Below are 14,629 nucleotides of genomic sequence, written 5' to 3'. Positions count from 1 at the left end.
ATGTGACTGAGAAAGCCTAAAAACTCACTGGTCCTCCTGTTTTATCAGTTGCAGTCCGGATGCAGTAGTTTTATCACTAAGTAGAAGTGTGAAATATTTTTCACAGACGTTCCCCTGAGAAACTAATCCTGTCCGGTTCTCATGCGGGATCCAACCCTCGTCATCAGGGTCAGCTCCAATACACTACCGCTGCCCCGGCTAGTGAATTGTGACACGGACGGGAAAAAAACACCTTCATAAGGAACGGGCGAAAAAACGAGAACGGACAGACACTAAAGTCACGCCAGGCGGCACGACAGAGAGAGAGACAGGGGAGGCATGTAAACAAAAGCTCACCAGAAAAGCATTTTATTATTATTATTATTTTTTTATTATTGTTCATTATAGTTCAAACAACCCCACATCTGGCCCTACAGTCCTCCCTCTCTGGCCTCTCGGAGTTGGAGTAGACGGTTCATAAACCGGGGGTGTGGTGCCGAATCTGGACCGGCCTGCAGGCATTGCATTCTGTCAGTGCTGGTGTCTCTGAGGTCTGCAGACCATCTGCTGCAGGTTAAATATAAAGCAGATGGTGAAAGAGAAGTGAAGGCCTGCAGGATTCAGGTTACGCTCAGCGGCTGCTCAGATGAGAACTGGAGAGAGTGAAGGTGCAGTTCTAAACCTGAGAGACCCTCACCATTCACCTCACAGCCCTGCTGTGAATTATTGTGTGTGTTACATTGTATTCTGTACTGTACGGGTAGTTTCGGTTTCACACCTACGTGGGCGGAGTCTCCCTCTACTCAACACTGATTGGTTTGTAGAACGCTGTCAGTTTGGCGAGTTTCGTTTCCAGGTGTTGTGCTGAATTCTGCCTCCCTGCCAGAATCCGACTCTATCCTCAGGTGCAGGTTTGTTCCTCAGCAGAATGAGTGTAACAGATTCCCCTCAGATTCCTTTTATTTCTGTTTATAAATAAGGGTTAATCTACAGTTACAGTAGATACAGAATCACCAGCGCCGTAATCTGTTGTACCCATACTGCTCTGTAATTAATCTACAGTTACAGTAGATACAGAATCACCAGCACTGTAATCTGTTGTACCCATACTGCTCTGTAATTAATCTACAGTTACAGTAGATACAGAATCACCAGCACTGTAATCTGTTGTACCCGTACTGCTCTGTAATTAATCTACAGTTACAGTAGATACAGAATCACCAGCACCGTAATCTGGTGTTATTGTTTGTGTTAGTAAGTATGTGTTTGTTTGTGTTAGTAAGTATGTGTTTGTTTGTGTTAGTAAGTGTGTGTGTGTTAGTGTGTGTGTGTTAGTGAGTGTACAGTACAGGCCAAAAACACACCTTCTCTTTTTCAGACAGTTTTCTTTATTTTCATGACTGATATTTCCATTGTAGATTCTCACTGAAGCATCAAAACTGTGAATGAACACATGGAGTTTTATGTTCTTAACAAAAAATGGTGAAATAACTGAAAACATGTTTTTTATTCTAGTTTCTTCAAATAGCCCCCCTTTGCTCTGATTACTGCTTTGCACACTCTTGTCATCATTCTCTCAATGAGCTTCTCTCAAGAGGTGGCCACCTGAAATGAAAAGTTTTCAAATAGTCTTGAAGGAAGGAAGGAGTTCCCAGAGGTGTTTATTAGCACTTGTTGCTCCTTTGCCTTCTTCACTCTGCGCTCCAGCTCACCCCAAACCATCTGGATTGGGTTCAGGTCCGGTGACTGTGGAGGTTCAGCTCATTTGTTGTTAAGTACATAAAACTCCACATGTGTTCATTCATAGTTTTGATGCCTTCAGGAAAATTGTCATGAAAATAAAGAAAACACATTGAATGAGAAGGTGTGTTGGCCTGTACTGTATATGTATGTGTGTTAGTTTTAGTGTGTGTGTATATTAGTGAGAGTGTGTATATTAGTGAGAGTGTTTATGTGTGTGTGTGTGTGTGTGTGTGTACAGGGGAAGTGTTATCATGCTCTGGCTGGGACTCAGACATTGTGGTGCAGTATTAGCGGATGTGTGTATCGAAGTTAATGTTCCATACGGCTCCCAGCAGCCAATAGCAGCCCGGGATACTCGGAAAATATTCCCGCCATATCCTGACTAACATTCCTGTGTTATTGTTTGGATTTTTTATTAGGGCCTGATTACTGTGGGAGCTATCAGTGATCGTGTCTGTGTGTGTGTGTGTGTGTGTGTGTGTGTGTGTGAACGCTTCAAAATTATACTGCTCCATACAAAAATGTATTTAGTATGAATATAACAGTTTTAAATATAATAAATTTATAAGTATTTTACCATGACTACAATAATAAAGCAACAAACAAAATAATGCAATATAAAATAATGTAATGTAATGATAAATATACCACAATTTTTTTAATGCAGAATATTTAGTGCATATATACAGTACCAGTCAAACGTGTTTTTTTTTCATTATTGTACAATATGTTATGGAATTCAGGCTTTCAGTTAACAGCTGTGCTGAACTCATTAAGAGTTAACTACTTGAATTTCTTGTCTCTTAATAAAGTGTTTGAGAGCATCAGTTAAAGTAAAGTAGTGAAGAGGTAGAGTTACAGGTATACAGTGAATAGTGAATATTTGAGTAATGTTCTAATCCAGAACTACTTATCTAAGTAAAGAAAAAAAAAATGTTTAAGAAAATCCAAAAATAAGAATTTCAAAAACTTCTTTTTCAGCAAGAAGAGCTTGATTTTATCTATTTATGCTTTATTTACTTAGAATATTAAAAAATAGATATATTCCAATTGCTACTCAACTGTATTCCCTCATCACCAGTGATGCCACAACACCAGGAGGGTGGAGACTAGCACACGCCTCCTCCGATACATCTGAAGTCAGACTCCGCCTCTTTTTGAACTGCTTCTGATGCAGCATTGCAAAGTAGCATCACAGCGCTAACGCTCGGAGGAAAGCGCAGGGACTCGGTTCCGATACATCTGCTCACAGATGCAGCCTTGTGCTGATCCACATCACCCTAGGAGTGATGAGGGGAAAAAGCTCCATCTACTGTCCCTGTAACATGGAGGAGGAGGCCGGATGCAAATGCAAGTCATATTTATATTTAGACATAACAAAAAAGCAAACCAAAAACTGAGACAAAGAAAACACTTAAAGTAAACACTTAAAGACTATAAAACAAAAGATAAACTAGGTCTTGAGAAGCAAGGAACAAAACACTATAAAGACAACAAACCAGAACTGTAGACCAAAATAACAAACACACGGGACAAGTTCAAACAAAAAGCGCGACCGAGAACAAAGGATAACATGAGGTATATATACACAGGCACACACTAGGGACACCTGTGGAGGTAATGAGGGGGCGGAGTTACAAATGAGACACAAGGTGACAACACTAATGGCTTGGGCAGGGCTAGGGTGGGGCTAGGGCGGAGACAGAACAATAACAAAACAATGCCATGTGCTCAAAAAAGCACATGGCTGGAAACACAAGACAGGAAAACAGGGCAGGAGCACAGAAAACCAAAAGAGGGAAAAACACAGGACAGACATGGGCTGAGGTGTAACAGTCCCCATTCAGAGAGAGCAAGGCTAACTGTGCTCTCTCGGGGCTCCGGCAGCTGAAGGCAAGCTGCATGACCGGGATTTGAACCAGCAATCTCCAGATCATAGTGGCAGTGCTTTAGAAGGCTGGAACACTCAGCATCCCTAAGTATATTGTTCTTATTATGATATTATTATATCAGTGGAACAGAATGATCTTAAACTGTTTCAGTTGTTTGTTGGTATTATTTTTGGGACAATATATCATTCATACATCAACAGTTGGCCTGTGTGTGTGTCCTTGTGTGTGTGTGTGTGTCTGTGTGTGTGTGTGTGTGTGTGTGTGTTCTTCGAGTGCTGAAAGTCATTATGTAAGGGGAATATGAGATGGTAGAAGTCAGGGACATACAGCAGTGTGTGTGTGTGTGTGTTTGTGTGTGTGTGTTTGTGTGTGTGTGTGTGTGTGTGTGTGTTGGCCACAGGGTCCAGTGTAAATTACACTGCAGACTGGCACTGCCTGGGTCATTCACAATTATGACAAGAAGAAGAGGCCCTTACTGGACTTCATTTATTTTGTTTTATATTTTCTGATGAACTTATCCTGTACAACAGAGGAAACTCTTGCTCTTCTATCCTTTCCTGGTGTGGTTCTGATAAGTGCCAGTTTCATCATGATCATAACGTTTTTGATGGCCTTGCGGTGATTGCACTTGAGGATAGTTTTTGAAAGTTCTTAAAATACGTCTTTTCTAATTGGCTGACCTTCATTTTTTGTCTTAAAGGAGAACTCCGGTGTAAACTGTACTTTTGTTGTAGTAAAACATGATAAAAAGTGCTAACCTTTGTTGAATAGCACACCTCCGTTCTCCTGCAGCTTTCTGAGATCCAGTATTTTTGTGCTTTTTGCCCAACACTCCGTACAATAGCCGTATCGCATTTTAAATCGCTTTTTCCACCGTTATCCAGCTCAAAGTAGCTCCACACCTCCTTACTAGAATCAGGAGAGTCCTGACATTTAAAACGAGGCATTAATAACTTAAAAAAGTGCACAAGAAGCTCATTAAAAATCACTGTTTACATCCTATAACGCTAGCTTCAGCTCTGAGCGCCACCATCACTGTACTGATAATGACATAGACATATATATACATAGACTCCGCACGGCCGTTGTACAGAGTGCTAGGCAAAATTATTGTATTTCAGGAAGCTGTAGGAGAGCGAAGGTAGGCTATTCAACAAAGGTAAGAACTTTTGATCATGTTTTACTACAACAAAAGTCAATTTTACACAAGAATTCTCCTTTAAAATCATTTTTTTTTCTTTATTTAGTTGAGTAGTTGTTTCTTCTCATAATCTGGATTAGAGCATTACTCAAATATTCACTATTCACTGTATACCTGTAACTCTACCTCTTCACTACTTTACTTTAACTGATGCTCTCAAACTAAAATTAAGAGGCAATAAATTCTTCAAGTGATTAACTCTTGATGAGTTCAGCACAGCTGTTAACTGAAAGCCTGAAGTCCAGGTGACTCTACCTCATAAAACTGACTGAGAAAATCAAGCAGAGAAGTGCAAAGCAAAGTCATCTAAGAATCTAAAATAAAACAAAACATATGGACTGGATCACCTGTCAGGTTCCTAGAGTTTTAACTTAACTGGGAAAATCTGCTTTTAGCTACAGTGCACCAGTGAGTTGGAATTCACTAGGAAACCCTAAAACTCAGCTCACTGGTGTCACTAAATCATTTTAAACTTTTAATATCTAACCAGCTTCAGACAGCCTGCAACTGTTTTAGTTGAGTTTTTCTTTTACCTTGTTATTTATTTAAGAATTTTATTTTATGTTTTACCATTTAGCCCTTTTGTTTTATTTATTTTATTTATTTCATCTTTTTATTTGTTTTTTTATTTATTTTATTCCATATATATATATATATATATATATATATATATATATATATATATATTACTTATTATTATTATTATTATTATTATTATTATTATTATTTATTTTACTTCCATCATTTACATTTTTATAATTGTGGTTATTTTAGTCCTTTATTTTATTTATTTATTTATTTTTCTGTGCTTAAATGTTATTATTCTATGTATTTATCTCTTTGTTTTATTGCTCTACATTTTTGAATAATTTTATTTTTTCTTAATTAAATCTTACATTGTTTGCTTGTTTTTATAATTTAAACTTAATTTTCAATCCCTGTAACTTTATGTAAGCTTGGGTACATTGAAAATGAGGGTTACCCTCAGTGTATTTATCAAGTGAAAATAAAGGTTGATTAATTGATTGATTGTTATTCTGGTTTGTTTGACACCTTTATATATTTTTTTTTTTTGCTAAATAATTCCATGTTTTTCTTCATAGTTTAAAATAATGAAAAATAACAGAATTGAAAGTGTACAAACTTTTAAATGATAGAAAGTGAAGATGAGCCGGGTTTAAGTCTTTTATCTGGATTTAATGAACTGTAAGACTCGAGTTTAGTTAAGATTTGGTTTGTTTTGCGCTGTTTCTGCAGTGTGTTACTGAGGGTGTGATCTGATGAACCTCGGTGGAGGTGGAAACTGAAAGGCTCTCAGGATGATGTCATGGCTGTGTGCTGTATTGTGTTGCTACAGCGGTTCCTGTTTTTGTGGAAAGAGGGAAAGAGGGAGAGGTCTGAGAGAGAGAGAGACACAGAGAGACGGAGCGTAAGATGAAACTGGCAGTAATCAGCTCCATTGTGTAAGGCTGGCCGGAGTCACGCTCTCCCGTACTGATGACGGCTCTGCTGGCTGTAATTATGGATCTGAACTGGGAGAACTGGGCTGATGATGGGCGTTAAAGCTTTAACACTGAAGACGTGTGATTTAATCAGCCAGCTGGACTGTTCTTCTCTGAGCTTTACAGGGTTACAGCTATATGTGTGTGCAAATATACTTTTAGATTTACTGTAATTCATAACATGATTATTTCCCATAAATATTTGATTTTACCAAATTGAAAACCTCTGGAATATAATCAAGAGGAAGATGGATGATCACAAACCATCAAACCACCAAACTGAACTGCTTGAATTTTTACACCAGGAGTAAAGCAGAAAAAAGAGATTTAGACCAATTATAGAGAGCCTGTTGAAACTGCATAGCAACAAACCACTGACTAGAGAGCTAAAACAACCAAGTAAATAATTATATATCCAGCAAAAATAAAATATTATTTCTTTTTAACACATAATTTGGCATAGTGAGCTATTTACACATAGCATGCTCTCCACCAGCCTTTCACACTGCTTTAGGGTGATAAATCAAAAACAGCCTGTCATTGCCAGCCCAATCTCCAGACCTGAACCCAATTAAAAACCTCTGGAATATAATCAAGAGGAAGATGGATGATCACAAGCCATCAAACCACCAAACTGAACTGCTTGAATTTTTGCACCAGGAGTAAAGCAGCATAAAGTTATCCAAAAGCAGTGTGTAAGACTGGTGGAGGAGAACATGATGCCAAGATGCATGAACAAACTGTGATTAAAAACCAATCAGGGTTATTCCACCAAATATTGATTTCTGAACTTGTTTTCTTTGCATTATTTGAGGTCTGAAAGCTCTGCATCTTTTTTTTATTTTATTATTTCAGCCGTTTCTCATTTTCTGTAAATAAATGCTCTAAATGAGAATATTTTTATTTGTAATTTGGGAGAAATGTTGTCTGTAGTTTATAGAATAAAACAACAATGTTCATTTTACTCAAACATAATCCTTTAAATAGCAAACTGAAGTGGTCTCTTCATTTTTTCCAGATCTGTATTGTGGTATATTGCATTGTAAATCCTGTATTGTGATACATATTGCCTTATTACCCATGTATTCTCTTTCTCTCTCTCTCTCTCTCTCTCACTCTCTGCAGTGTGTGGCTGTGACCTGGCTCAGGGTGGGTTCTTCGTGCGGCAGGGCGAGTTTATCTGTACTCTGGATTATCAGCGTCTGTATGGAACCCGCTGCTTCAGCTGTGAGCAGTTCATCGAGGGGGAGGTGGTCTCGGCTCTGGGGAAAACGTATCACCCACGCTGCTTTGTGTGCGCTTCCTGCAAGTAAGAAATATAAACACACATATACTAATATTCCTATTTTACACAATGACCAAAATATTATATACATCCTTCACTGCACAAATACATTTATTTATTCTGATTAAATAACTATATCTGACCGCCCTTACAATACAAATCACATTTCAGTAGTAAAAGACTCAGAACTACCGCAGCAAGACATGCTAACAGCTGAATTCTGACAGCATGGGGTTTCTTGTACAGTCTTTTTCAGATGGTAGCAGATGTGCTACTTGGAAATGAGATGAGTGTGGCCTGCGGCTTGGTAGAGCATGGTAGATTAAGATAGAGGAAGGTAAAGTAAAGTAGTTTAAAGATAAAGTAAGTTATAATGAGGTAGAGCGAGGCAGAGTGAAGTACAGAGAGGTAGAATGAAGCACAGCGAGTTTGAGAAAACAGTATGAGGTAAAATGAGACAGTAAAAGGTAAAGGTACAGTGAGGCTAGAGTGGGGTAGAGCAAGGTAGTGAGAGGTAGAGTAAGGTCAAGTGAGGTAGAGCAATGTGTAGTAAGGGTAGAGAGGAGTAGAGGGAGGTAAAGTGAGGGAAGAATGGGGTAGGGCGAGATAGGTAGAGGTAAAGCAAGGTAGACTAAGGTAAAGTGAAGTGAGGGTGGAGTGGGGTAGAGTGAGGTAGGGAATGGTAAAGTGAGGTAAAGTAAAGTAAAATGAGGGTAGAGGAACAAAGAATGAGAAAAAGTGAGGGTAGAATGGGGTAGAATGAAGTAGGAGAGGTAGAGCAAGGTAAAGGGAGTTAGAGTTGGATAAAGTGAGGGTAGAGTGGGGTAGAGTGAGATAAAATGATGTAGAGCGAGGACAAGCAAGTCAGAGTGAGGGTAAAGCAAGGTAAAGGAAGGTAGATTGAGCTAAAGTAAAGTACAGGTAGAGGGAGGTATAGCTGGGCAAAGTGAGGGTGGAATATGGAAGAGTGAGTTAGAGTGATGTAGAGTGAGCTACAGTGAGGTACAATGAGGTAGAGTAAGGTAGAGTGCGGTAGAGCGAGGATACAGTGAGATACAGTGAGGTAGAGTGAGGTAGAGTGAGGGTACAATGAGGTAGAGTGAGGATACAGTGAGGTAGAGCGAGGGTACAGTGAGGTACAGTGAGGTACAGTGAGGATACAGTGAGGTAGAGCGAGGGTACAGTGAGGTACAGTGAGGTAGAGTGAGGGTACAATGAGGTAGAGTGAGGATACAGTGAGGTAGAGCGAGGGTACAGTGAGGTACAGAGAGGTACAGTGAGGTAGATTGAGGATACAGTGAGGAGGAGTGAGGTACAATGAGGTAAAGTAAGGTAGAGTGCGGTAGAGCGAGGATACAGTGAGATACAGTGAGATACAGTGAGGTAGAGTGAGGTAGAGTGAGGGTACAATGAGGTAGAGTGAGGTAGAGTGAGGTAGAGTGAGGGTACAATGAGGTAGAGTGAGGGTACAGTGAGGTACAGTGAGGTAGAGTGAGGTACAGTGAGGGTACAATGAGGTAGAGTGAGGATACAGTGAGGTAGAGCGAGGGTACAGTGAGGTACAGAGAGGTACAGTGAGGTAGAGTGAGGATACAGTGAGGTAGAGCGAGGGTACAGTGAGGTAGAGTGAGGTAGAGTGAGGATACAATGAGGTAGAGTGAGGATACAGTGAGGTAGAGCGAGGGTACAGTGAGGTACAGAGAGGTACAGTGAGGTAGAGTGAGGATACAGTGAGGTAGAGTGAGGATACAGTGAGGTAGAGCGAGGGTACAGTGAGGTACAGTGAGGTAGAGTGAGGATACAGTGAGGTAGAGCGAGGGTACAGTGAGGTACAGTGAGGTAGAGTGAGGTACAGTGAGGGTACAATGAGGTAGAGTGAGGATACAGTGAGGTAGAGCGAGGGTACAGTGAGGTACAGAGAGGTACAGTGAGGTAGAGTGAGGATACAGTGAGGTAGAGCGAGGGTACAGTGAGGTAGAGTGAGGTAGAGTGAGGATACAATGAGGTAGAGTGAGGATACAGTGAGGTAGAGCGAGGGTACAGTGAGGTACAGAGAGGTACAGTGAGGTAGAGTGAGGATACAGTGAGGTAGAGTGAGGATACAATGAGGTACAGTGAGGTACAGTGAGGTAGAGCGAGGTAGAGTGAGGTTACAGTGAGGTAGAGTGAGGATACAGTGAGGAGGAGTGAGGGTACAGTGAGGTAGAGTGAGGATACAGTGAGGAGGAGTGAGGGTACAGTGAGGTAGAGCGAGGATACAGTGAGGTAGAGTTAGGGTACAGTGAGGTAGAGCGAGGATACAGTGAGGTACAGTGAGGTAGAGTGAGGATACAGTGAGGTAGAGCGAGGTAGAGTGAGGTACAGTGAGGTAGAGTGAGGATACAGTGAGGTAGAGCGAGGTAGAGTGAGGATACAGTGAGGTAGAGTGAGGTAGAGCGAGGTAATGTACACCAGGTGACCTCACAAAAATGGTAATGTTTTTAAGTATTGAATGACTTAACCAGTTAAACTCTGTATGTAAGCCCACATTTCAGTTATTAATGCTCATAACTACACTATTATACGCTACTATAGTTATTAACAGTTTCTATGAGCTTCTATGAACTGCTTGGATGCTCCTCCCTTATTGTGACATCACAATAAAAAAAACCTGCATTGAACAAACCTGGCACAAGCCCTTACCCATCAACCCCCACCAGAGCCCCACCCCCCACTAGTTCACTAGGTTGAAGAAACACTACTTTTTCTAATATTGGTTGAGAACCTCAGACAGTACACAGCAAAATTAGCCAGCAGACTTTGTCTGAGGGAGGGATCTGTATTATGCGTTTTGTGCTTCGATGACAGTTAAGCATGAACTAGTTTTTTCTCTCAGTATACAAATGGCATGACCAGTAACAGCCTATTTGCATAAAAGTGGCAGAGCCCTTAAACGGCTCATTATGAAAGGGACTAAAACTGGTAAAAATAGAGCTTTTAAGTAAGAGTTCCTATTCTAATTTAGTGTTAATGAAGTTTAATATGTCCCCTGTTAAATAAGGTAATTCACTGTGGCTGTGATGTGCAGATTATACAAATTCATACTGGATTAAAATCAGCTAATCCAGATCCAGAATCCAGAGTCTGGTTTATATTGTACTGTAGCTGAAAGTACATTGGGACTGTGATGTCAGGGGTGATTTAAATATCTCCTACTGTATAATAAGAGGATTTAAGATTAATTAGCTCTTTAAATGGTTGCATTACAGTCTTTATATTAATATTATTATAATAATAATCCTCTTTAAATGTGAGTGCGGTCTGAGGAAAGGAAACCCTGCATGGTTTGGGAAGAATGTTAAGTGCATGCTCTGCTGCTGGTAGGCCACTTATTTCCAGAGGGGTGTTAGGTGTCTCTTAATCGCTGAATAGATGTGTTAGTGTTAGAGTGTGTGTGTGTGTGTGTGTGGTGTTACCAGGCTGCACTGCCACATTGCTGTAGTGAAACCAGTGCTTCCGTGGACACGCTGTACCCATTTAGATCTCCTCAGTCCTGCTTAAAGGTTGAGAAGCTTTTAGTATTTTCTACATTTCTGCATAAATTTGACCTAGAACTTCTTAGAAAAACAGATTTTTACACAAATCAAAAAAAGTACATGAGAAAAAAACAAAGCAAACTAATTAAACAAAAATATCTTAATCTTAATAACAGTGCCACTGTGATTGGGAGATCACTTATTCGAATCCCAGTCATGCAGCTTGCCATCAGCTGCCAGAGCCTCGAGAGAGCACACGATTGGCCTTGCTCTCTCTCTATGGGTGGGTACAGTAGGTGGCGCTCTTCTCTTTCCCCTCATCACTCCTAGGGTGATGTGGATCAGCACAAGGCTGCGTCTGTGAGCTGTTGTATCAGAACCGAGTCACTGCGCTGCCTTATGTTGTCAGACAGGTTCTATTTTTTACAGGCAGTAATCAGGCCTGGTTGTGGTTAGAAGTGAAGTTGATTCCCAAACTCAGCTTTCCAAAAAGTGTGATTAATCACAGTTAATTAATGGAGCAAAAAATATTTTTTCACACAGGGCTAGATTGCGCTGGATAGTTTTTTTTCTCCTAATAAATGAATTCATTATTTAAAAAGTGCTTTTTATATTTACTCAGGTTAAAAATGTAATCAATCAATCAATCAATCAACCTTTATTTCCACTCGGTAAATACATTGAGGGTAACCCTCATTTTCAATTAAAGGGATTGAAAATTAAGTTAAAATTATTAAAACAAGCAAAAAATGTAAGATTTAATTTAAAAAATAAATAATAATTTAAAATAAAAGGATATGCAAACAGGCTAAAATGTAGAGCAATAAAACAAAGAGATAAATACTCTAGATACAATAATAAAATATAAACACAGTTAAAGAAATAAAGGACTAAAATAAACACAATTAGAAAAAAGCAAATGAAGGAACTAAAATAAATAATAATGATAAGTAAAAAAAAGATCATTAAAAATAAAAGGAAGAAATAAATTATGTTAAAAGGTAAAAGGCCAAAAGTAAAAGCAGTAACAAAACTAATAAAAGGTAAAACATAAAATTAGATTAAAAAAAAGAACAAATAAAATAAAATAAACAACAAGGTAAAAGAAAAACTCAACTAAAACAGTTACAGGCTAATGTATTTATAGCTCTGGAAACAAAATAAAAGACCAATTCAGTTTCTGAATCAGTTTCTCTGATTTTGCTATTTATAGGTATATGTTTGAGTAAAATGAACATTGTTGTTTTATTCTATAAACTACTGACAACATTTCTCCCAAATTCCAAATAAAAATATTGTCATTTAGAGCATTTATTTACAGAAAATGAGAAATGGCTGAAATAACAAAAAAAAAGATGCAGAGCTTTCAGACCTCAAATTATACAAAGAAAACAATTTCATATTCATATTCAAGTTTTAATGCATCTTGGCATGTTCTCCTCCACCAGTCTTACACACTGCTTTTGGATAACTTTAAAGCAGTTCAGTTTGGTGGTTTGATGGCTTGTGATCATCCATCTTCCTCTTGATTATATTATAGAGGTTTTCAGTTTGGTCAAATCAAAGAAACCCATCATTTTAAAGTGGTCATTTATTTTTACCAGAGCTGTATATAAATATATATAAATGATCTAAGTGCTAAATTGTATCACCTATCAGCCGGTGCCCAGTCTGCCAGTCTGTCAGACGCCAGGCTGTGCCCGCACCTCAGAGACAGAGCGGGCATTCACAGCTCTACCTGCTGACATTTCCCTCAGCTAAATCAGTCCAGCGAGCTCTGCTGCAGGTGCCAGCTGTTATTGTTACACTGAGATTCTGCTCTGAGACACACTGAGGTATCAGAGGAACTCTCCAGGGACCGACAGTGTGTTTATGTACTCTGAACTGACACTTTATTAGGTACATTGTGAAACAGTACACTGACTAGTTTGACCATGTATATACTGAATACTGAATGTGAAGAAGCATTTAGGGCTGGGGTTGATGATGCTGCAGTGGGTCTGCAGGTTTAGGTTCAGCAACAGTATGTGCTGAAAGAATGAGGTCAGCTGACTACCTGAATATACTGAATATAGACCAGGTTATTCCATCAATGGATTTATTCTTCATATTCCAAGATGACAATGTCAGGATTCATGGGGCTGGAATTGTGAAAGAGTTCAGGGTTCAGGGAGCATGAGATCATCATTTATCATTTTCACACATGGATTGAGAGAGAGTTCACCACAGAGTCCAGACCTTAACCTCATTGAGAATCTTTGGGATGTGCTGGATGGAGAAGAGCTGCTTTGTGCAGTGGTCAGACTCTACCATCATCAATGCTGCTGCAAGATCTTAGAGAAAAATTAATAAATCAATGCAACCCATGCAATACATTACATGACATTACATTACATTTGGCAGACACTTTTGTCCAAAGCGACTTACAATAGTGAATTACAAAAGTAATAGAAGTTAAAGGTAAAAACATCTTTATATAGGGCCTAAAAGAGGTCAAAGGGAAGAAGTGGGATAGAGAAGTGAAGGAGAGAAAGAAGGAAATGAGGTTAGAAGTAGTTAGTGTGTTAGAGGTGTTAGGAGAGTAAGTGCTCTTTGAAGAGCTCTGTCTTCAGGAGTTTATTAAAGATAGTGAGAGATTCTCCTGATCTGGTAGTAGAAGGTAGTTAGAGGTGTTAGGAGAGTAAGAGCTCTTTGAAGAGCTCTGTCTTCAGGAGTTTATTAAAGATAGTGAGAGATTCTCCTGATCTGGTAGTAGAAGGTAGTTAGTTAGAGGTGTTAGGAGAGTAAGAGCTCTTTGAAGAGCTCTGTCTTCAGGAGTTTATTAAAGATAGTGAGAGATTCTCCTGATCTGGTAGTAGAAGGTAGTTAGTTAGAGGTGTTAGGAGAGTAGGTGCTCTTTGAAGAGCTCTGTCTTCAGGAGTTTATTAAAGATAGCGAGAGATACTCCTGATCTGGTAGAAGAAGGTATTTAGTTAGTGCTCTTTGAAGCCAGACGTGCTGCTGTGTTCTGGATCATCTGAATCATTTAGTGACTGTTGCTCATTTGTTGCTCCTGACGCCTCAGTACGAGGTGTTAAAAATGCTGTGTGACGTTATCAGCTCACACTTTAAGCCTTCCTGTCCTCCAGGTCTGGTGTTCAGCCAGCACTGAGACAGTGAGGGCCGGGAACAGCTGCCACACCCTGCAGCTCCACCTGCTCCACCCGGTCACCTACACCAACAGCAGATCTGACCTGCAGCTCTGAAGGGCTTTTCAGGATTAATATACTATATAATATAGGCTATAAATATCAATATATCATATTATTGTGATATTATGTTGTACAGTGCTGTTATCCATTCTGTCTATGTACCCATCCATCCATCCATCCAGCCATCCATCCTTCCATCCTTTCATCTATCCTTCCTTCTTTCCTTCCTTCTTTTCTTTCATTCATCCATGCATCAATCCACTCTCCCATTAATCCATCCATCCATCCATCCACTAATACAGATAAATCCATCCATCATCC

The 14,629-nt window shown here is 39.5% G+C and overlaps 1 protein-coding gene and 1 long non-coding RNA gene across 11 annotated transcripts in view; both read left to right on the top strand.

Annotated features, from left to right (window-relative positions):
* ablim2 (actin binding LIM protein family, member 2) overlaps positions 1 to 14,629 on the top strand; it is a 143,897-nt gene that overhangs the window by 49,263 nt on the left and 80,005 nt on the right. The window contains exon 3 of the mRNA XM_049464581.1: positions 7,443 to 7,626. Coding sequence (XP_049320538.1) covers positions 7,443 to 7,626 — 184 coding nt within the window. The remainder of the gene's footprint in view (positions 1 to 7,442; positions 7,627 to 14,629) is intronic.
* On the top strand, positions 7,892 to 13,508 carry LOC125781190 (uncharacterized). Of its 10 annotated transcripts, none has more exons than XR_007424380.1 (6): positions 7,892 to 8,883; positions 9,120 to 9,181; positions 9,224 to 9,649; positions 9,722 to 9,804; positions 9,889 to 9,960; positions 10,012 to 13,508. It is a non-coding gene; the product is annotated as an uncharacterized LOC125781190 (long non-coding RNA). The 10 variants fall into 10 exon arrangements; XR_007424379.1 differs by lacking the exon at positions 9,889 to 9,960 and adding an exon at positions 9,847 to 9,867 and having other exon boundaries at positions 9,961 to 13,508; XR_007424382.1 differs by lacking the exon at positions 9,889 to 9,960 and adding an exon at positions 9,847 to 9,867 and having other exon boundaries at positions 9,712 to 9,804; positions 9,961 to 13,508.

The sequence above is a fragment of the Astyanax mexicanus genome, chromosome 15 (assembly GCF_023375975.1).
Source record: "Astyanax mexicanus isolate ESR-SI-001 chromosome 15, AstMex3_surface, whole genome shotgun sequence".
In the NCBI taxonomy this organism is placed as follows: domain Eukaryota; kingdom Metazoa; phylum Chordata; class Actinopteri; order Characiformes; family Acestrorhamphidae; genus Astyanax; species Astyanax mexicanus.
This window is presented reverse-complemented; position numbering and strand designations above follow the sequence as displayed.